The sequence below is a fragment of the Artibeus jamaicensis genome, unplaced genomic scaffold, assembly GCF_021234435.1.
Source record: "Artibeus jamaicensis isolate MK-2021 breed Jamaican fruit bat unplaced genomic scaffold, CSHL_Jam_final scaffold_1964, whole genome shotgun sequence".
Lineage (NCBI taxonomy): Eukaryota > Metazoa > Chordata > Mammalia > Chiroptera > Phyllostomidae > Artibeus > Artibeus jamaicensis.
Genome location: NW_026522030.1, coordinates 33398889 through 33421167, shown reverse-complemented (window position 1 = coordinate 33421167; position 22279 = coordinate 33398889). Strand labels below are relative to the sequence as shown.

The 22279-nt window shown below is 40.3% G+C and overlaps 1 protein-coding gene and 1 pseudogene across 1 annotated transcript in view; both read right to left on the bottom strand.

Moving 5' to 3' along the window:
- CARNMT1 (carnosine N-methyltransferase 1) overlaps window positions 1-7224 on the bottom strand; it is a 46102-nt gene extending 38878 nt beyond the window's left edge. The window contains exon 1 of the mRNA XM_037140335.2: window positions 6718-7224. Coding sequence (XP_036996230.1) covers window positions 6718-6989 — 272 coding nt within the window. The 5' untranslated portion in view covers window positions 6990-7224. The remainder of the gene's footprint in view (window positions 1-6717) is intronic.
- An 11479-nt stretch (window positions 7225-18703) lies between these two features.
- Window positions 18704-19039, bottom strand: LOC119045572 (galectin-1-like; annotated as a pseudogene).
- Window positions 19040-22279: the final 3240 nt, after the last annotated feature.

Below are 22279 nucleotides of genomic sequence, written 5' to 3'. Positions count from 1 at the left end.
TCTTCATCAAGTAACAGAATGCTGCTAGGAAATTACCTTAAGAAATGATACAAAATGTGTTTTGAAATTAAGAGCCAACCAAGTTGAATTTTTCAAAATATCATAAAAGATTTTATATACTATAAAAGCAGTAAATGAATTAAAAATCGAAATTCTATATCCTTTTACATGACAATATTCACACTTGGCACTCTAAAAGTTACCAAGTAACTCTAAAGGTCACTTTGGGGATTACCTATTTACAAAATCTGGAAAGAACGTATTTTCAAAAGTTAAATATTACTTTCACAATGAAATGCCATTTTATTTGACCCATATGGGCAAAATTTAAAAGCCTGTTTATCTGAAATGTTGTAAAAAAAAGTGGAATAAGTAGAATATATTATATTGATTGGTGGTGGGTGCATAAATCAGTACAATTACTTTGGGAAATAAGTTAGCATTGTCTAGTAAAGCTTCACGTACATATTCCCCAGGACCTAGCAATTACAACACCTAGACATATATGAAACTCCTGCAAATGGTCACCATGAAACATGACCAATTGTCATCACAGCGCTGTTAGAAATAACAAGCAAAAAGTCTGGAAGCAACCCAAAGGTCTATCACTAGTAGAATGAACAAAGAAAGTACAGTACAGTTACACGACAAAATGCAGTTGAATTAATAAATTATAGCTACACACAATACTATGAGTAAAACTTAGGAACATAAATACTGGCTGAAATATCAATTGTAGAAAAATAGGGTAGGGGGAAAAGGCAGAAAACTGTACTTGAACAACAACACAAGAGTTAAAAAATAAAAATATATAATGTATAATTCTATTTTATGTAAAAATAAACAATATATTATAGGAACAGAACATATGTAGAAAAACTACAAAGAAAGGAAGGAAACAAAAATTCAGGAAAGTGATGTTTTTTGAGGGGAAAGGGATAAGATAATGTTCCTTTAAAAAAATGATGTGGTAGGTTCAAGGGTGTTCCCTGCACCATTCTTTACATTTTACATGTACAAACAAATGTATGTTTCTTTTAAAAGTTTTTTGAAATTTATTCAGTGTTAAATGAAAATAAAAATTTTCTTTTTTCATTTGGTTGTCTCAATCTCTCCATTCATCTAAATAACTCTCTCATTTGTACCTTTTGCCAAATAACTAACTTCTGAACAGCAATATTTAAAGAAGTTCTGATATGAGCTCTGGACAAAACTTAAGCAAAAACCCAGACATGTTTTTAGAAGCCTGGGTGTGGCAGAATTTGGTGGATAGAGGGCTCAGAGGCAATGTAAAACAAGTTGGCACTGACTAGCTACACTGATGTTTGCTCTTTTGCCCCCCACCCGAAACCCCTTGAGACAGTGCAACGGTGGGTTCTGGAATCAAACAGATCTGTGCTGAAATCCAGGTTATGTCACCTATTTGCTAAGTGACCCTTGGCAAGTTACTTCTATAATCTGTGCCTCAACTGTCCATATACAAAAACATAAAACAACAATGATGGTGATTAAAGAAGCTATCATGTATTGAGACATGAAATCCCATTTGGCACCTTTCTAGTAAAAATCTGGTAAAGCCCTGACCAGTGTGGCTCAGTTGTTTGGGCATTGTCCTGCAAAGGTTGCTGGAAGGTGGTTGGTTGGATTCCCAGTCAGGGCACATGCCTAGGTTGTGGGGTGGTCCCTGGTCAGGGCATGTGGGAGGAACGACCAATTTGTTTCTCTCACACATCAATGTTTCTCTCCTTCTCCCCCACCCCGTCCCTCCTTCTCTCTCTAACATTAAATAAATAAAACCTTTTTAAAAATAATTTATTATTATTATTCTATTACAGTTGTTTCTATTTTTCCCTTGCCCTCCTTGGTGTTCTTAAGAATGTGGTAGTACTAAGAACAGCAGACACTCAGAAGTGGTTAGCAATAGAGAATCTCAGGTGTAGCCTACCCAAGACCTGAAATGTAATCCACCTTTTAACGAGATCTCCAAATGATCCATATGTACATTAATATTTTAGAAGCATTTGTAATTTTTCATCCTTATTAGAGGAACCTTCCCAGGTCAGAAAAAAGTTCTCAAGTGACTACATGGGAAATGACTACAATGACTTTCCATCAGCTCATCTTAGCTATTTTCCAAACACTGGGCATCTAGATACTTTCACTTGTCTCTATGATGCATTTTTTGTGTCCATATGTGCCTATATTTTGGGAGGAAAAATAACACAAACTCCCCAAAGAATTACCATGTCAGAAAGGACAGTATTTTTAAGTCTCTTGATACAAACTGATTTTCAGAAAGATTGAAGCAACTTACATTCCTGGCAATAGAGTATGACACTAAAGGAACTATTTCAAGTGGCCACAATATGTTTGTTAGGTGAACAGCAGAGATGCAGCATTTACAATTTACTGTCAACAGGTTAAATAGTCTTTTAATAGTTCATTCCTAGTATTTCTGGGCACTGGATGCCTCAGAACTCAACACATCCAAACTAAATTTAGCACATGATGTCCCCCCCAAAACCTTGCACTTCTTTCTACATGGCTGGTATTGATAAATGGTACACCATACATTCACTCTAGTCAGAAATTAACAAGTTTCATGGCTCACATGATCAGTAAGCCTGAGCGAGGTCCTTTGATTCTACCTCATGTCTCCCAGAGATTACTGAAGACCTCTGCTACCTAGGAATGCTGTCCCCAACCTAACATCTTCATCAGATGAATTCTTCTAAAATACAAGTCTCATTTTTGTCACCATTTAACTTCCATATTCCAGCACATGTAAAAAGCAATCAATCAATGTTCTCCATGAAGATTACTTATTTCCATGATAGCAGGGGAGTTAAGTTCTAGACTTCTAGAGTTAAGTTCAATTACTACTATGGAAGTAACACAACTACACAGAGCAACATGAAATGTAGCATATCCCTTAGCCCTTGGTTACTTAATGGTATGCCAAGCTACCCATAACATAAACAGTGACTGTCTTGAAGTAAGTGAGACCTTACCAAAGTTGAGAAAAGAGTTTCATCCTTATTCACAATTGTAATTGGCGATGCCTTCGCTATTCTGGAAATGCTTACATTATGAGGAACAGAGTGAAGAAACAAAATGAAGTCACTAGAGTCAAGCTGTTAAATTACTAAAATAAATTAGGCCAAAGTATGAGGAAATGACGTTATTCTTGTTTTAACTAGCCTGGGAACTTAAATTTTTGAACTTCCCAGTTGTGTGGTAATGTCTGGATATACATGAGACCTCCAAATAACCCTCTAGTGCCCCTAAAGGACTTGCATATCCAGACTACCTAGCATCCATCATCCAAACAGCCTAACATCTGACTGATAACCATCCTGGACCAATCCTAGTGCTAAGAATACAGGACTGATTATTCTCAAGAATGCACATTTTACTATTAGAACTCCTAACTTTTTCCTTCTTCAAAACACACTGAAGTTTTTTTGCCTAGTTATTTTTCTAGTTTGCAAACCCTAACACCCTTGAATTAGTATCATTTATTTCTAGCCAAAGCTTCTAAGCTCTTTCTGACTGTTTGGCAACTATGTGCTTTAAGACAGGGATGGCAAATTTTGACCCCCTGTCCCCATGCCTGGCTACTTGGTCTGTTTCTGTAAAAAGAGTTTTACTGGAACATAGCCATGCCCACTTGTTCACATACTGCCCATGGCTATTACCTCCATAATAAGGGCAGAGACCACCTAGCCCTCAGTTTAAAGTATTCACTGCCTGGCTCTTAAAAAAAAAAAAAAGTTTGCCTATCCAGCTTTAAAGGAATGTTTTACAACCTTCAAAATCTCCTTGGTTCTGAACTCAGTGGTTCAAACTATCTTGGTTTTGATAATGAGACCACATCTTCTGGAAGCTAAGGAGAGAAAGTAGTCAGGCAGCTATCTTTCCTTAAGGGTATATCTCTACCTCCAGCTCTCTCTCTAGAAGGCTGGTCTGGACAGTGACTAAGTCGCCTTTCTTCAGGGTGGTTCCAGTGCTGGATCTGAGCCTAGGGCCAAGGTCACTGACCCATCCCTCTGCACCTGTTAAACTGCTCTAGAATTCCAAACAGGAAAGCATACTTTTTCAGAAGGCAAATCTGCCTTAGTCCATTAGAAATAGTCATTAAATACCCAAGGTTAAAACTGTCATACCAGTATTACTGCTTACTAATGCAAAATGCAATTTTAATAAATGATTTTGGATTTCAGGCCAGACACTAGCACAATGTGGTTGTGTAGGCCTGGGCAAGTCACTCAGTTCTTTATATACTTACACCCACACCAGTAAAAATGAGTTCTATGTCTCAATTTTTTAAATCTCACCTAACAGCTATTTTTAAAAGTAAAACAATTCTGACAAGATCTTTGATTTTTCAACTGTAGTATTTTCTACGTGAATAGGTATATTCATTCATAACAAGAGTAGTATTTTAAGGCTAATGACATGTTTTGCTATTCATTACAATGCTGTCATGATTTTTACCTTAGAATATGTCATCTAAGCCAAATTTGTAGAAAGCACAAAATTGGAAGCACTGGAAAGAAAATACATTAATCAAAAGGCTAAATCTCCTATATACTGACTATGAAACATTTAGCAATAAACCCAAATTCTGTGGCTACTGAGACTGAGAAAATGAGTTTTTAATATTGTTAAGTTTTAATTTAGCCAGATGTGATTAGTGGCCAAAGTATTGGCCAGTGCAGGTCTAGAAGATCATAAAATGTTGCAATGTAACAATCCAGTGTTTTCTGCTACATAATGCTTTCTGTAACCCTAATCCTTTAAGTGATATTTTTAAAAGTGTATTTTTAATCATACACTATTTTCAGTCTAGAGATTTAAAATGCTTCATCACAGAGTACATTCAAATAGAAATAACTGTTTTTTAAACAATTTTCCTCACTGCCACGTTAAACTGGTAAAGGAATGCGAGTAGAAAACTGTACTGGAACCACTAGAACATGCACACAATCGCCCTTTTTTACACGCCACAGTTGGGTCCTTGATCGAGGTCCAAATCCCTCTGTCTCACACCAAAGAGGTTCATCTGATACCTAATCATAAATATCAATTCTAAATTAGTCCTAATATTTTACAACTGGGTCTGCACACATTTTAATTAATTATCTCAATGATATTCCCAAGGCATTTCCCAATTATTTTCTAGATTTTTCAATAGTAAAATTCACTAGACTTTTCTGCATCTACCACTCTTCCCTACCTAATAATGTCAGTTTCTTCCCCTGCCTGTATGGTTCTTTCAGGTACAATACTCAGATTAAATTCAATTCTCTGGTTGTCTGCCTTCCTTTCTCTGTTGATACTAAATAAAGTCCCCATGCTATTAATTTTCTTTTGGGCTCCATAATTAATGCAGTCCATGGTTCCTATCCCCGTGTTTAATTAGTAAATTATTTTATCAAGGTCTCTGAACTTCAAAAATTCATGTCAGAAATGTAATCAGATTCTAAACAACTTTAAACTTTTATTAAGCAGGTTTCTAAATTCGGAATAGTAACAAACTAGCTTACTAACTGGTCACAAATTGACAGATTATTCGGGAATGACAAATGTATTTCTTTGCTACTACCTGTTTTATTTGTTAAAAATAGAGCTTCAATAACTTAGGGCAAATACTGGTGACATAAAAATAAATGAGGCTCAGTCCCTGCCCTTGAAAAGGTCACAGTCAAGCAATATAAAAAAAAAAAAAAGTCTGCACAAAGCACAGCAGAAACCCATCTAGGGGAACAATTTTTCTTGCGTGGAATGTCACATCTGATTACAAATGCAGACTCAGAACATGTCCCTCGGTGGACTCATCTCTTAACAAGAATAAAATACTACCTTTACCTGAAAACCTAGTTGATTTACGTCCCTTTCAGACCTTGGAATTAAAATTTTGTGGCTAACCTATTTTAGCATCTATCTAGAAGTAGAATTTAGAAAGTTTAAAAGTCCTACCACTGTGTCTGGCTCACCGTGAGAATCCGGATTCACATTTGCAAAATAAAAGATCACAAAGGTGGCTCATTACACCAACGCTCAGGTCCTTCCTTAATTAGCGAATGTTAAAACATCCGGACCATCTCCTACCTCAATTTCACCCACTAGATAAAGACAATGAGCAGCAGCGCTTACTGGCTCACCACCAGCGTGCCTGTACTCTCTTACAGTACCATTGGGGGTGGGTTGGAAATCTTGGGCTATGCTCACGGGGACTGGCACCAGTTTGGGAAAATACGTCCCGCCGCGTCCCACGTGGAGGTGAACTTGGGCTCTCCGTGCGTTCAGTTTGGAGACCATCAACAACACAAACGAATCAAGCTCAAGACTGAACAATTCACCACCATCACCTTCTATCTGAAAAACTGTCACAGCATTTTTCCGGTCACCCCCCCCCCCCCACACACACACACCGACCTCAGAGCCAAACCTTTAACAAATGCAAAGCTAGAGACCTAATCTGAATAGTGAGGTCAGAAGACAAGGGGTGAGCGGCAGACAGCGAAGCAGACACGCGGATGTGCAGGGCTGTAGCGGTGCGAGGTGACTCGGGGATCCGGAGGTCAGCTCAGGCGGCCCGGTCCGGGAGTCCCGGAGGCGTGGCGGCCAGGGAGCGCCCCTGTTCCGCCGCCGCAAGCCACAAGCCCCAGACGCCCTGACGGGCTGAGCTGGGGTCTGCCACGGGCTCCTTACCCGTAGTAGCGGAAGGCATTAATGATCTTCCAGAAGTGCTCGCGCTCCAGCCTCTCCTCCTCCTCCTCCGTGCTGCGCGAGGCTACCACTACCGCCGCAGCCGCCGAATCCACAGCGACCGAGCCCAAACGCCCGGCGGAGAACTGCACTTCCACCTCCTCGCTCCCGCCGCGGCCGCCGCGGCCCCTGCGGCCCCCGCGGCCGCCACCACCTCCCCCGCAGTCCTCTGGCAGCTGAGAAGCAGGCGGCGAAGGACGCCGCCGTCGCTGCATAGCTGCCACGGCCCTCAGCCTGGCTCGCTTGCGTCTCGCCGCGAATGAAAGCGTGGTGGCGGCTGTTCGGCCTTCCTCTAGACACGCCCCCAGCTCGCGGCGCGCTCCGCCTCCGCCGCCCTCAGGCCACCATCCGCGCGGGGCTCCACAGAGTCTTCTCAGCACCCAGCCCTAGCGCGCATGTCCAAGCCGGGGTGCAAGGAGCCGCGGCCTCCAGAGCTCATTTGCTGCTGACTGTCAGCGACGGCGCGCTGACATCACGACGACACGTACCGTGGGCGGGGAAAAGGGCCAAGTGGGAGGAGCGATGGAGGAATGCTTTGGGTGTTGTCCCAACACCTGCTTAAGGCCTCGTGGGTGGGGTTCGAGGTCTTGCAAGTGCTGGGTTGTGGAAGAGGCAAGTAAAGCACTAGTAGAGGGAAAAGGCAGAAAAAAAAAGTTAAGCTTTGGTTAACTTATTTGGAGTTTTTATTTCACAAAGTCTAGAAGAAAGGTCTTTCATGCATCCTCATAAGTTTTGATTCATTTCCTAAGATTAAATTAAATGGAGTACGTTATTTCCTAAGAATAGCATTAAATGCAGGTAGGGCAGCTCTTTTAGCGATCAGCCCAGAGAAAAATAGGGCGGGGCGCAAGTACTGGATAGTTAGGTTCCTGCACTTTCCTTCTCTGCCGCTATCACCAGTCAGGGCCTGATTAGGATTTTCACAGGCACCTACACTTGCGGGTACTTGCCTTTGGAAGATCACCGAAGTGCGGAGGAGCCCTAATGCCTCACCATTGGCGCAGCACTAGCATCTAATGGTGGCCCTTAACAATGCCAGACCTCTCTTTACCTGCGTTCACTCTCCCGCCCTACCTGCATTTAATGTTATTCTTAGGAAATAAATTACTCCATTTAATGTAATCTACCACCCAGCAAATCAGTCTTTCAAAATAATTGTGGAAGGAAATAATTGTTTTATGCAGAAGAGTGCCCCAGGACCACACATTTTGTTTAAAAGGTGTAATTATATTGAAAATGAAGTGAATTCTTATTTTCATTATTTAAATTAATAATTGAAATAACAGGCAATGTTAAAACAAATACTGTGGTTTTCTTTGTTAAAACTACACTTAATTTTTATAGTATCGAGGTGGGAAAAGTAGGTTTATATTTGTTCATATGGAAAAGACATGCAGGTTATGATTATTACAATCGCCTTATTAACTGAAAAGAATGTCAGAGTGGCACTACGCAGTTAAGTACAATCTCATAAGCGTTCAAATTGCTGGCCTTCATTCTTTACACATTCTGGGAGTCTACTTGCTATATTGAGACACATTTTGGCACAGAGTTCTTACCTACTTTCCCACCCCTGTATTTTAAAGTCTAATTGTTGATATATTTTTAATACTAATACAGTAATGCATAGTTCAAAATTCAAAAAGAGGGTGAAACAAGTTACAAATGTGAAGTTTCTTTACTCCTGTCTCTAACCATCTATGTCCTTCTCCAGACACAGATATCAATTCCTTGCTTACTTGTACAGATTTTTTATCCAGGACCCATTTTTCTTTGAGACTGGTGTTTGAAAGTTATGTGAAATTCTCATAATATTAACTGTTAGCAACATTGTTTTTGTATACAGCGGAAGGAGAGAGGTTTGGAACAGAGAGAACTCACCACTGGAATCCCAAAACCATCAGTCAGAGAGATTCCACAGCACAAAGGAGTTTTTCAAAAAATGCTTCCCCCTCTTCAACCTTTATGTTATGATTAAGTGTTTAATATCCTATTCTGAAACAAAGTTGCAATTTCCTGCTTCTGTCTGTTTATCTTATTCAAAGTTTTGTATACTTTTATCTTTTTGTTCCATGTAGAAGAACTCCTTTCATTTCTTGTAATGGAGGTCTTGTGGTGATAAATTCCCTTAGCTTTTGTTTGTCTGGGAAAGTTTTTATTTCTCCTTTGTATCTAAAGGATAATGAAAACAGGGAACACCTTGCTAATCCTCTCTGTATTGTTCCAATTTTAGTAAACAGGGTGGGGCAAAAGTAGGTTTACAGTTGTGAGTACATGATACACAGAGTTTATCACAGAGTTTGTGTTATTATTTATTAATTATTGTATTATTCCCCATACTAACAACTGTAAAGCTACTTTGGTGCCCCACCCTGTGTGTGCTGCCAAAGGAGGTACTCCATTTTATTTCTTCATACTATTCCACAAATCAACTGATTTGTGGGTATCAGTTCACTGAAAATCTAGATTTAAAATGTAAAACTTGAAGATGTAATCATGTCTAAGGAAGTGCCAGAGTTTCACTATCATTCTAACATCTCTAGACAAATACGTTTTTTTGGGGGGGGTTGGCAGTTGGTAATGTTTGCATCCATGAAAAGGGAGTTCAGTCAAACAACACCCCTTGACTTTCTCTACTCATTCTGCCTGGAGAAGGTGGGGTGTCTCATTTGATTGGTAAGAACAAACTACAGGTGCTTGACTATACTCTGGACCTTTCTTTTTTCCTCTTGGGAGTAAACTTCTTGCAGTAAGCACAATTTCTTCTCTGTTTATTATGCCATAAAATCCTTCCCAGGTGGAAAAGTTGTCCTGGTCCATGGTGCCTGTGACTATGTGATTAAGTCTGACTATTTCCAGATGAAGTTAGGAGGCCCATTTGACTCTTACCTTAGGATTTACTCTTTAAGGTAGGTTTTACCAGTAAAAAGGAATATTTTGGCCACTGTCTGTCTCTTCTTTGTCTAATCGCTCAATGTGTTCTGAATCTTGTTTGGAAGTAAAGAAGTGTATTAACTATATTTTCTTATTTTCTATATTCTTGATGCTCTACCACCTGGGACTTCTCTGTCTAGGGAGAGACTAACCCTTCCAGGGCTAGCTAATTGCTAGAGACAGCACCCAAGTCCCCCGAACCTTTCATATGCAAACAGGCCAATCCACAACCCACAACCCACAACCACTTCTTTTTAATTTATTTTTTAATATATTTTATTGATTATGCCATTACAGTTGTTCCATTTCCCCCTCTTCATTCCCCTCCACCCTGCACACCCCCTCCCACTCACCTTCCCCCCCTTTAGTTCGTGTCCATGTGTCATAAGTTCTTTAGCTTCTACATATCCCACACTATTCTTGCCCTCACCCCTATTTTCTCCTCACCATCTATGCTACTTATTCTCTATACCTTCTCCCCCCTTCTCCTCGTCTGATTCCCCTGTTGCTAACCTTCCTTGTGATCTCCATTTCTGTGGCTCCGCTCCTGTTTTAGGTGTGGTTATTAATAACTGTGAGTTTGCTGTCTTTTGACTGTTCATATTTTTTATCTTCTATTTCTTAGATAAATCTCTTTTATATCTCATATAGTAAGGGCTTGGTGATGATGAACTCATTGAACTTGACCTTATCTAAAAATCGCTTTATCTGCCCTTCTATTCTAAACAAAAGCTTTGCTGGATAGAGGAATCTTGGATGTAGGTCCTTGCCTTTCATGGCTTGGAACATTTCTTTACAGCCCCTTCTTGCCTGTGAGATCTCTTTTGAGAAATCAGCTGACAGTCTGATGGGAACTCTTTTGTAAGTGACTGTCCCCTTATCTCTTGCTGCTTCTAGAATTCTCTCCTTCATTTTAATCTTGGCTAATGTAATGGTGATGTGCCTTGGTGTGTTCCTCCTTGGGTCCAACTTCTCTGGGACTCTCTGAGCTTCCTGGACTTCCTGGATGTCTATTTCCTTTGCCAGATTGGGGAAGTTCTCCTTTATTATTTATTCAGCTAAGTTTTCCACTTGTTGCTCTTTCTCTTATCCTTCTGGTACCCCTATAATTTGGATGTTGGAACTTTTAAAGATGTCCTGGAGGTTCGTAAGCCTCTCCTCATTTTTTTGAATTTTTGTTTCTTCCTTCTTTTCTGTTTGGTTGTTTCTTTCTTCCTTCTGGTCCACTCCATTGATTTGAGCCCCAGTTTTCTTTCCATCACTGTTGGATCCCTGTGCATTTTCCTTCATTTCATTTAGTGTCACCTTCATTTTTTCATCTAATTTGTGACTAAAATCAGTGAGTTCTGTGAGCATCCTGATCATTAGTGTTTTGAACTGTGCATCTGATATGTTGGCTATCTCTTCCACAACTGCCTCTTTAATCAGAATTTCATACACCAAACCAATATACCCCTACCCTAATCAAGGCAGGGCAAGGCACTGGTTTGGTACAGCCTCTGTACTCCAGAGCCTGCTGAAATTCTTCCAACTAGCCAATCCTAAGCCTGCTAATTCTTCTTTGTCTTTCCTTTCTTGGGAAACCACTATAAAAGCTTGTAGCAGTGCTTTGCCATCACTCTTCCAGCCTCCTGGTGCTTCCTGCGTGGCCCTGCATCTTATGGCCCTGTCCTCTTGGGGACAGTAAATAACTATCTTGTCAATAGCAGCTGTCTCCTGATCTCTTGGTTTCACCATGCCTGAATAATAATAAAATCTATATTTTAAAACTGTGAGTTATTATCAGGCCCCTCCAAATGCCCTAACATATCTTCAGGAGATGATTCAAAGTGTGACTCTATAACAGTCAATGACAGCATTTCCCCTTCTTTCCAGATATTTTTGTTTTTAAATCAGTAAGATGGGAGCAGAACTATTGAAAGAGCTGAGCACTTGTCAGCAACAATTTGCTAGGTCTTCATTTATTCTTAAGATTCTAACTATTGACTTCCTAAAGAAAAGTATCAAAGAATTATCAGTTGATCTGCATCTTAAGTGTGAAAATTTCTTGTGTTCTGAACACAAGAGAAATGAAATTTATGGTCCAAGTTTTCAAGAAGGTTGTGGTACAGTGGGGAAGCAAAACTGGAATACATTAAACAATTGAAGTGATGTAGTGTTTGTGGATTTTATTTTAGATTTTATTTATTTATCTTTAGACAGAGGGGAAGAGAGGGAAACAGAGAGGGGTAAAGAAACATCAATGTGTGGTTGCCTCTCACATGTCCCCCACCAGGGACCTGGGCATGTGCTCTAGACAGGGAATTGAACAAGCAACCCTCTGATTTTCAGGCTGGCACTCAACCACTGAGCCACACCAGCCAGGGAAAAATGATGTAGTGTTAAAATACTGTGTTAAGTAAGGTGTAATAAGAATTAAGGAAAGGGAGAACAGTTTGAAACTAGCATAGAGCTAAATCTCAAAGGATGACTGTACCTTGAAGAGCCAAAGATATGGGAGTACTCTTCATAAACCAGTTTAAGTTGGTTTAAGCCAAATAGGGAAAAAAGGATTTATTGCTGCTTATTCTGAAAAGATCAGGTGTAGGTAGATGTAGAAGTTCAAATTATAGCATCAGGAATCTGTCAGTTGCTATTTCTGGTAGTGCTAAAACAGCACTATTCTTTTCTAAAAGTTCCAAGGTCTGAGGAGGGCTCTCACTGGACTAGCTTGTGTTGTGTGCTCTTCATTGAACTGATTCCTCCGACCAAGGGGCTGTGGTTTCCAATTGGCCAGGCTTGGGTCACATGTCCGCCCTAGAGCTGGCTGTGGAGTCAGTCACATCCAAAGCTATGGACTAAAGGTAAGTATTTAATAGTTTCCAAAGGAAATTTCTGAGTAATGTTACCCAAAGGCAAAGTGAATTTTGGACGGAAAAAATCACAATCACTGTGGAAAGAATAATAACAAGCAAGGTGGAGAGGAAGGCAAAGACCATTCAAATTATAATCCATATGAAGAAATAAGAGAAAACATATTTCAACATTTCGGATGATATAAAATTATTAGAACCTATAAAAATCAGGAAGAAGGATTAGGGTGAGTCACTAAGCCAAGGGGACTCATTTTAGATTCTGAAACAGCAGTGTGGTAGGATAGAAGAAGTACTGTGGAATGCTTAATCAGACAAGAGCGGGGGATAAACTGTTGCCTGGAAAGCCAGATGAGGGGATTGTTCGAATAATACTGAAATGGTGTGGTAAAAATGTATGCTATACAGTAATAGTGAAGGGAAGAGATTAAGGTAATTCCAGATGATGTTTTCAAAGGAAGAAAAGGCAGAGTTGAATGAATGTAGGGGAATGAATAAAGAAAAGAATAAAAAAGGATGCCAAAGTTTGCAGCCAGAGTTGCAAAGGTATCACCAGTAGAATTTTTAAGGAGTGGGTTTCTCCTTCCCCAGTGTCCTTGCCCCACAAGCCTGCTCTTTTATCCTGTGATTTCCATCAGCAGGCTGCATGAACTACTACTAGAGGTTCTAAGTACTGAAAGATTGTAGTACCCCACCTTCCACATTATATGTGATTCTGAATGAGACTATTAAATGGTGAAATAAGCATAAGATGTCCGGCAGTCATTATTTGTCACATGGTGCTACTATAATGCTTTGTTTAGTCACAGATATTGAGTTTTTACAATTTTTTTCTCATTAGAAATTTATTTGCTGGAGCTATAATTCATTACTTTATGTAGTCCAGGACTACTCATTAGAAATAATGCCCTTATTTTTACCCCTCAGGGTGAAGACACATGTTTTTAAACTATAGATATTCTTTTTTCTAAGGCAACTTTAAAATGGTGCCCCAATACAGCTAATTTTTTTTCTTTTTCTCACAGAAAATGAAAACAGGGTATCAAAGGGATATCTGCAATCCCATGTTCATTGCTGTGTTATTCACACTAGCCAAGACATAGACAATCGAACTGTCCATCAATGGATGATGGATAAAGAAGATGTGGCACAGATAAAATTAAAATCTTGAAATTTTCATTTATACTTTCAGCTTCTTTTAAAAGCATATCAGACTTCCAGCCAAGATGGAGGCATAGGTAGACATATTTTGCCTCTTTGCACAACCAAGAGAAGGACAACAATAAATTTAAAAACAAGAACTGCCGGAAAATCAAACTGTATGGAAGTCCGAGAACCAAGAAGTTGAAGAAGAAACATTCATCCACACTGGTAGGAGGGGCAGAGACAGGCAGCCAGGGCAGAGAAGACTTGCTGCAAGGCAGCTGCTGGCAGTCTCACATTTGCATAGGAGTAAACTGGGAGAGCCAACTGGGGAGCGAGACAGACCATGCAAGCCAGGGTTCCAGTGCCAGGAAAATAAAGCCTCAAAACCTCTGGATGTAAAATCCTGAGGGAGTTGTGGTGATGGGAGAAACTCCCAGCCTCACAAGAGAGTTCATTGGAGAGACCCATGGGGTTCTAGAATGTACAAACCCACCCACCCAGGAATCAGCACCGGGAGGGCCCAATTTGCTTGTGGGGAGCTGGGGAAGTGACTGAAAGCCAGCCTGGGGATGAGCAAGCAGCATTGTTCCCTCTCTGCCCCCTCCCCTACACATAGCACCACAATGCAGAGACATGGGTTGCCCTGCCCTGATGAATACCTAAGACTCCTCCCCTTACAATGTAACAGGCACTCAGAGACAAAAAGAAAAGATATGGCCCAAATGAAAGAACAGGTCAAAGCCCCCCAAATAAAACTAAGTGATGAAAAAATAGCCAACCTATCAGATGCAGAGTTAAAAACACTGGTAATCAGGATGCTCACAGAAATGGTTGAGTATGGTCACAAATTAGAGGAAAAAGTGAAGGCTATGCAAAGTGAAATAAAGAAAAATATACAGGGAACCAACAGTGAAGGGAAGGAAACCAGGACTCAAATCAATGGTCAGGAGCAGAAGGAGAACAGAATAAAGAAATAACAAGTCAAAAAAATGAGGGAAGGATTAGGAACCTTTAGGACAAATTTAACTGTTTCAACACCCAAATCATAGGGGAGCCAGAAGGAGAAGAGAAAGAGCAAGAAATTGAAAACTTATTTAAAAAAAAAATAAAGGAGAACTTTCCCAATCCGGCAAAGGAAATAGACTTCCAGGAAGTCCAGGAAGCTCAGAGAGTCCCGAAGAAGTTGGACTCAAGAAAGCACACACCAAGGCACATGGTAATTACATTACCCAAGGTTAAAGATAAGGAGAGAATTTTAAAAGCAGTTTGAGAAAAGAAGACAGGAACAAAGGAGTTTCCATAAGGCTATCAGCTGATTTCTCAAAAGAAACCTTACAGGCAAGAAGGGGATGGAAAGAAGTATTCCAAGCCATTAAAGGCAAGGACCTACATCCAACATGACTCTATCCAGCAAAGCCATCATTTAGAATGGAAGGGCAGATAAAGTGCTTCCCACATAAAGTCAAGTTCATGGAGTTCATCATCACCAAGCCCTTATTAAAGGAAATATTAAAAGGACTTATCTAAGAAAAAGAAGATAAAAGATATGAACAGTAAAATGACAACAAACTCACAACTATCAACAACCGAACCTAAAAAACAAAACAGAACAAAAACACACTAAGCAAACAAGTAGAACAGGAACAGAATCACAGAAATGGAGATTACATGGAGGGTTATCAGTGGGGAGGAGGGTGGGGAAGTGGGGAAAAAGGTACAAGAAATAAGAATAAATGGCAGGCCCAAAATAGACAGGGGGAGGTTAAGAACAGTATAGAAAATGGAGAAGCCAAAGAGCTTATATGTTAAGGGTGGGGAATGCTGGTGGGAGGAGGGATGCAGGGTAGAGGGGAATAAAGGGGAGGAAAAAAACTGGACAACTGTAATAGCATAATCAATAAAATACCTTTTAAAAAGTGAAAAAAGTGCTTATCTACCTAACCTTAGTAATTAGTACTATTTAATTGGGTACCAATTATATATAAGCAAAAAGAAGAGAAGAAAGAGGAAAGATGAAAAGTATATCAGGTAAAGCTATCCTGATTGGGCTGATATTAGCACTCAGGCAAAGACATTTATCTTACCTTTTCAACTTCTTTTCTCTAGTCACTAGATCACAGGATGGATTCTTCTTCATTTTAGGAAGCTGACAAGATTCAATGATTTGGTGGGTAGACTACAGAGAATGTGAGAATTCACAAAGTTGAGCCAGTTCACAATTCCAAACCACTGACTACTGGATTAATGGAGTATGCAATTAGAGTTACACTTGAATGTCTTGTCACTAACTTTCCACTTCTACAAATTTTAGAGTTTTTCTCTGTCTTTAAATAAGAGTTAATATTTAATGAGCAAATATCCTGTGCCAGATTACTATGCTAAATGTAAAACATTTGCATGAGTTAAAAATGTAATCCTCACATTATAAATTAAGTTTATTATTATCTCTATTTTACAGACAAGGTGACTAGGCCTCAAGATAGATTCTGCTCTATGCGACAGATACCAAAGCTCTGGTTTTCATTACCACATTACCACATTATACTCTTTAATGAATAAATGGAGAAATTCTTAAATTCTTTTTGCTGGGTGACCACATTTTAACCCAAAACCAGGATTTTTATTGCTAAAGAATGGGCCAATGGAAATTTAGAGGCATTCTCTGCCACATTCAGTAAGTCGGCACAGTCAGTTTTCCTCTAGTGTTGGAACAGATTACTATTTCTTCAGCTGAGCACCAGATGCAGTAACTGGCTTGCATTTAGAGGTTGTTTTTTCTAAAGTGTCAAGCTACATTTAGCATTGTGGAATGCTCATACTACTGTGTATTTCGGAGGCTGCTGGGTGATCTTTTAAATATACATCTTCTCCCTCCACCCTTACCTGCCAGGCATATAATCATTTTCTCTCTTTCCTCTGCCCTCTTCCCTGCCCCTCTTCCTCTTTCCCTGTCTTTCTCTCTCACCCTCCCTATCCCCCCACTTCTCTCTCTCTCCAGGAAGCCTATATAGTTGATTGGAATTACATGCAATGGCATTTTTGTTCTGGTTTCTTTTCTATTCACCTTTTGAAATAATTTTGGACTTCAGAAAAATTGCAAGAGTAGTACAGGTAATTTTTAAAAAGATTTTATTTATTTGTTTTTGGAGAAAGGAGAAGGAAGGGAGAAAGAGAAGTAGAGAAACGTTAATGTGTCGTTGCCTCTCTCATGTCCTTCACTGGAGATCTGGCCTGCATCCCAGGCATGTGTTCTGACTGGGAATCCAACTGGCAGACCTCTATGTTTCCAAGGTTTGCAGGATGACACCCAACTCACTCAGCCACACAGTCGGGGCCAAAGAATTTTTACATTCTCTTCACCCAGCTCTCTCTAATGTTAACATCTTTTAAAACAAAACTTTCAATTGATTTTTTTTAGAGAGAGAAAAGGTAATGGAGAAAGAGAGAGAGAGATATCAATTTGTTGTTCCATTTATGCATTCATTGTCTGATTTTTGTATCTACCCTGACCAGGGATCAAACCCGCAACCTTGGGGTATACGGGTGATACTCTAACACGTGGAGCTACCTAGCCAGGGCTAATGTTAACATCTTGCATAATCATAGTACAATGTCAAAATTAAGAAGTTAGTAAGGTAGTTTTAAGTAAGCTACAGAATTTCTATGCATTTTACTGTTTTCCTACTAATGTTCTCCTGTTGTTCCAGAATTCATTCTAAGATCTAGCATTCTATTTAGTCATTATGCCTTCTTCATTTTCTGTGTCTGCCTCTGACATCTCCTCAGTCTTTCCCTTTCTTTCATGATCTTGACACTTTGGAAGAGTACTGATCATTTTTTTCATACGATGTTTCTCAAGTGGACACATCTGGTGTTTCCTCATGACTAGAACACCACAAATAATGTGCCCTTCCCAGTGTATTATAATAGGGGGCATGTGAGGCTAATGACAGGTTTTTAATCAAGGGAGTGGCATGATACAATTTACACTTTGGAAAGAACCCTGGCAGCTAGGGACAGAGTGAACTGAAGTGAAGGAAGGTTGTCAAAGCCACCAATTAAGAGGCTGTTGTAATAGACTAGGCAGAAGATGATGGTTGTCTGAACAAAGGCTGTGTCTGCAAAAATGGGAGTGAAAGTCTCAATATGAGATTTCCAAAGTAAAATTAGTAGAATTTGGGGACTGTTTTCATGAGTGACACGAGGAGAGAGAGAAACTGAAGATAATTACTAGGATGTTAGGCTATCAGGTAGATAGTTGACTCCATTTTCAATTGGTAGCTAAGATCTTTGTAATTCAGATCCCTTAATAAGATTAAAAATGATTTTCTGGCATGTGGCTGCTATAAAAAGCTGTTTGGGTGTTAAAAAATACTGAAAGAGAAAAAGAGATTCTTAGCTTCATTTAATCTTGTTTTCGAGTTTCAGGTTTGCAAAGTCAGCATCCTGGGTCTATAAGTATGAGTGAGGAGAGGCAGAAGTGTCAACATGTCATCGTGGCATCATTTTCTCTGGGTAAAAGGGAATTTTCATACGTCCTTGGAAAAATAGTTGTGGAATATTGCATGAATGAGTTAGTATGCCCGAGTGAGGGGCAAGGAAAAGTGGGGGATAAAATGTGATGGGATCCATTGCAAACTGCCCCATGGCCGGGAATGTATCATACAAATGGCTGTGTTTGTGACTTGGTACAGTGAAGCCCAGGTGGAAAGCAAGAGAAAAGATGTGAAAATGAATCTTTCACACTCATTTCTATGCTAGAAATAGAAGGAAGCAAAAACCCTTCAGATGATCCTAATGTTGGAGAAGACTTTCTGATCTTCCATTACCTAGCAGCTGGTCTCATCACAATGCATCATGGAGGGAAAAGGGAGTTTAGTTCAATTGTAGTTTTAGGGTTATAATTATGTGTTAATATGCATATCCCACAATAAACTTTTTTTTTTGCTGGTTCAGAGGCAGCTGCCTTTATGGAGGTTATGGGTTGTTGGCTGGCTTCATTCAAAGGTCACACATTTGACCTTGAAGTCACCTTCTGCTCCCATGTCTCTAGGTTCAGGCAGTTGGGGAACTTGAATGTGTATCCATCTGGCAGCTTGATGGTCAACTCTGCCTGGTCAGAAGTGATGCACACCTCCATGACTCTTCCGGGCTAGAAGGGAAAGACAGACTCCCCATGCTCCTTCCCCCACACCCCTGTGTTCTTGCTGTTACACGCAATGGCGTTGACGTCCCGTGTATCCCTTGGCATCAGGGGCCACCTTGCCCCGCCCTCGGAGGCACTCCCTAGGTTTGAGATGCACGTTGTTGGCCACCAGACCCACATGAGCCATGACTGAGAACAGGAGGATGGTCCTGGGGCCTGCACAACCAGCTGCCTGAAGACTCCCAATAAGCAAATTTTTTTCACTGGGCTGCACATTATAATCATCTGTAGATCTTGAAAAAAAATAAAGATGCCCAAGACCCATCCCAAGTGATTCTGATACAGTAGATGTATTATTCAGAAATTATTTGGTTGAAAGTGGCAGAAATGCAACTCAAATCAGCCTCAGCTAACAATTCGGGGTGGGTTGTTATTAGCTATCTACTACTACATAACAAATTATCCAATTACCCCAAACTTAGCAGCTTAAAACAGTTATCTTGTATAGCTTCTGTGAATCAGGGTTTGGGGAGTGACTGGTAGTTCTGCCTCAGGGTCTCTCATGAAGCTGAAAGCAAGGTGTCAGCTGCTTTCAATCATTGAAAGGCTTGTCTGGGGTTGGCGGACCTACTTCTGAGGTGGCTCACTTACATGGCTGGCAAGACGGTGCTGGCTGTTGGCAGGTGTCTTGACTATTTTGCCGCATGGATTTTTGCACAGGGCTGCTGGAGTATTCTTACAATATGTTGGCTGGTTTTCTCCGGATCGAGCAATCCAAGACAGCAAGGTAGAAGCAGCTTGATACAACGTATGGTTGGAATCTAAGGTATCTTTGAGCAGGAGGAGGGGGACGGTATTTATAGGTTGGTTATTTATTGTGGCGAAGGCTAAAAGCCCATCCTTATAGAGAGTTGTAGGTCCTAGAGCCAATATAACATATGTTCCACTGTACTGAGTCATTTTTTAATGGGGTGAAAATGATTAAAGTGAGTATCAAGGGAAGGCTTAAAGGGAAAATAATACTAATTAAAAAAATCCCAAGGGTTATGTGTGACTCACCTCTATTCATAATAGGCTTAGATCTGTCTTAATAACACTGCAACGTTTGAGGAGTTCTTTAGTTTATAGATGGTTTCATAACATTTTATTTGATCTTAAGAACAATCTTAGGTTTGTAGGATGGAGTCAAGAGGGTTGGGACTGAAAGATAGAGCTAATAATACTGAACACTCACCAAGTGCCGGACATTTCACTGAGTGTTTCATGTTTATTAACCCTTAAACCAAACACATGAGGTTGGTGTTAATAATTACAATTTTGAGAGAGGCTTGGCTTCCTTGGATGCAGAGGAGTTAAATGGTGTGTTCATGGTCACGCATCAGAGCTGGAATGAGAACCCAGGTTTTCCTACTCACAGCCCCGCCTTCTTTCCACTTGGCTGTTTCACTTTTCAGCATGACCAACCATTGCTGTTGCCTTCTCCATTTGCTATATCCTCTTATTAAAATTTTTTTCTTAACTTTATTTATTTATTTAACTTTATTTATTTATTTATTTATATATAGGAATGGAAAGGGAGAGAGACAGAGGAAGAGAAACATCAATGTGTGGTTACCTCTGATGCAACCCCTCTGGGGACCAGCTGCAATCCAGGCATGTGCTCTAGACCAGAGACCGAACCAGTGACCCTTTGGTTCTCAGGCCAGCACTCAATCTACTGAGCCACATCAACCAGGGCTCCACTTGCTGTATCCTTGATTCAGTGTTTATCTTTTGGCAGCATGAGACTCCCTGAAAGGCAGGGGACGCTCTAATTGCAGGCCTAGACTCACTGTATCCTAAGAATGTTTTTTTGTTTGTTTTTGTTCACTTGTTTTGGTGAGCACTTCATTATAAGCCTCACTACAAGCCTAGTGCAAAGAAAATAAAAAGGACAAAGGAAAGTATATTTGGATTGGAAAAGAGACCTCGTTTATAACCTATGCTGAAATATATCCAGGTTTCTAGGAATATCTACCTTTGTTTGAGTTTATTAAAAGTCTGGCTGTAATGCAGACTACTTGAGTGGCCCCAAACATGTTGGCACCTCATTTTTCTTTGTTGTCAAGTGGAGTAATACTTAAGGTTGTTCTACCTTTCAAGGATGTGGAAGGACAGCGGGTATGAAAGGCGGGAAGCACTTCATTTCCTTATATGTGTTTGGGTGGAACCAAAACCTCCTGAATTTCCTTTAGTGTCATCCAAAACTTGGACTTCCTCTATTTCTGGATTAAAAAAAAAATCAAACAATCCTTGCACAAATGAGCTATGCAATCTGATTACCTTTTTTTTACTTTAAACTTTCTTTGCTAAAATTAAACAGCACAACATTGAAGTTTCTCTATAATCTTCATCTACGACACCAGCTCCTGTATCTGAGTACTATTTTACAGCCAAGTCAGAACTGGAGGTATTCGTTCATAACACTCGGGAGACAGTGGTATCTTTTTTTTTTTTTTTAAAGATTTTATTTATTTATTTATTTTTAGAGAGAGGGGAGGGGAGGGAGAAAGAGGAAGAAAAACATGAATGTGTGGTTGCCTCTCACGCGCCACCTACTGGTCACCTGGCCCACAACCCAGGCATGTGCCCTGACTCAGAATTGAACTGGCAACCTTTAGCCTTGCAGGATGACTCTCAGCCAACTGATCCGTACTTGTTGGGCCATGGCATTCTCTGAGAGCAGGGCAAAGAAGGGCCTCGTGCCACCTTCCTCCACTAGGCCTCCCACTTGCTGGGGGAGATGGCAGCTGTTCCTTCAGAGCAGAGCACGGCAGAGCAGAACGCAGGGGAGGAGGGAGCAGAGGGAACTCAGGGAGCAGGATGAGCCCAGAGACTGTGAACCCACCAGGTTCTTGCATGTATTTTTCATGAAACTAAATTATCTCCTAAGAGGGGTAATTCAAGACTCGGGAAAATGATTGTTTAATCACAGAATCCAATACACTGTCTACTGCAATTAGTAGTATTAGACTAGACTGAGAAGAGGTGAAGGTCAGCATAGACCATTCCCAGATGCCTTTGTGCTTTATTTTACTACATCCTCCATTTGAAAAACAGGAGTGGGGACAAAAGGTGAATACTGGGATAGACAAGCCACAAAAGAGTCTGCTTAGTCTTTTACCTGGAGAGAGAGCGAGCAGAAACTCACTCACAAAGATAAGTTCAAGCAACGTGTTGAAGGGACATGGTGCCTTGAACCAAGTAGCTACATGTTCCACATACTCCTCTGTCAGCCTCCGATTGTGTTGAGTTCAGTGATATTATAATAAAGTGAGCAGAGAACGTTCCAAAGTCAGAAAGGCTACTCTGGTTCTTGGAAATCGAACTATAGAAGCCCCTTTGTAGTATATAAATTGGGTTGCCAAGAGCTGTGGGAGTATAACTG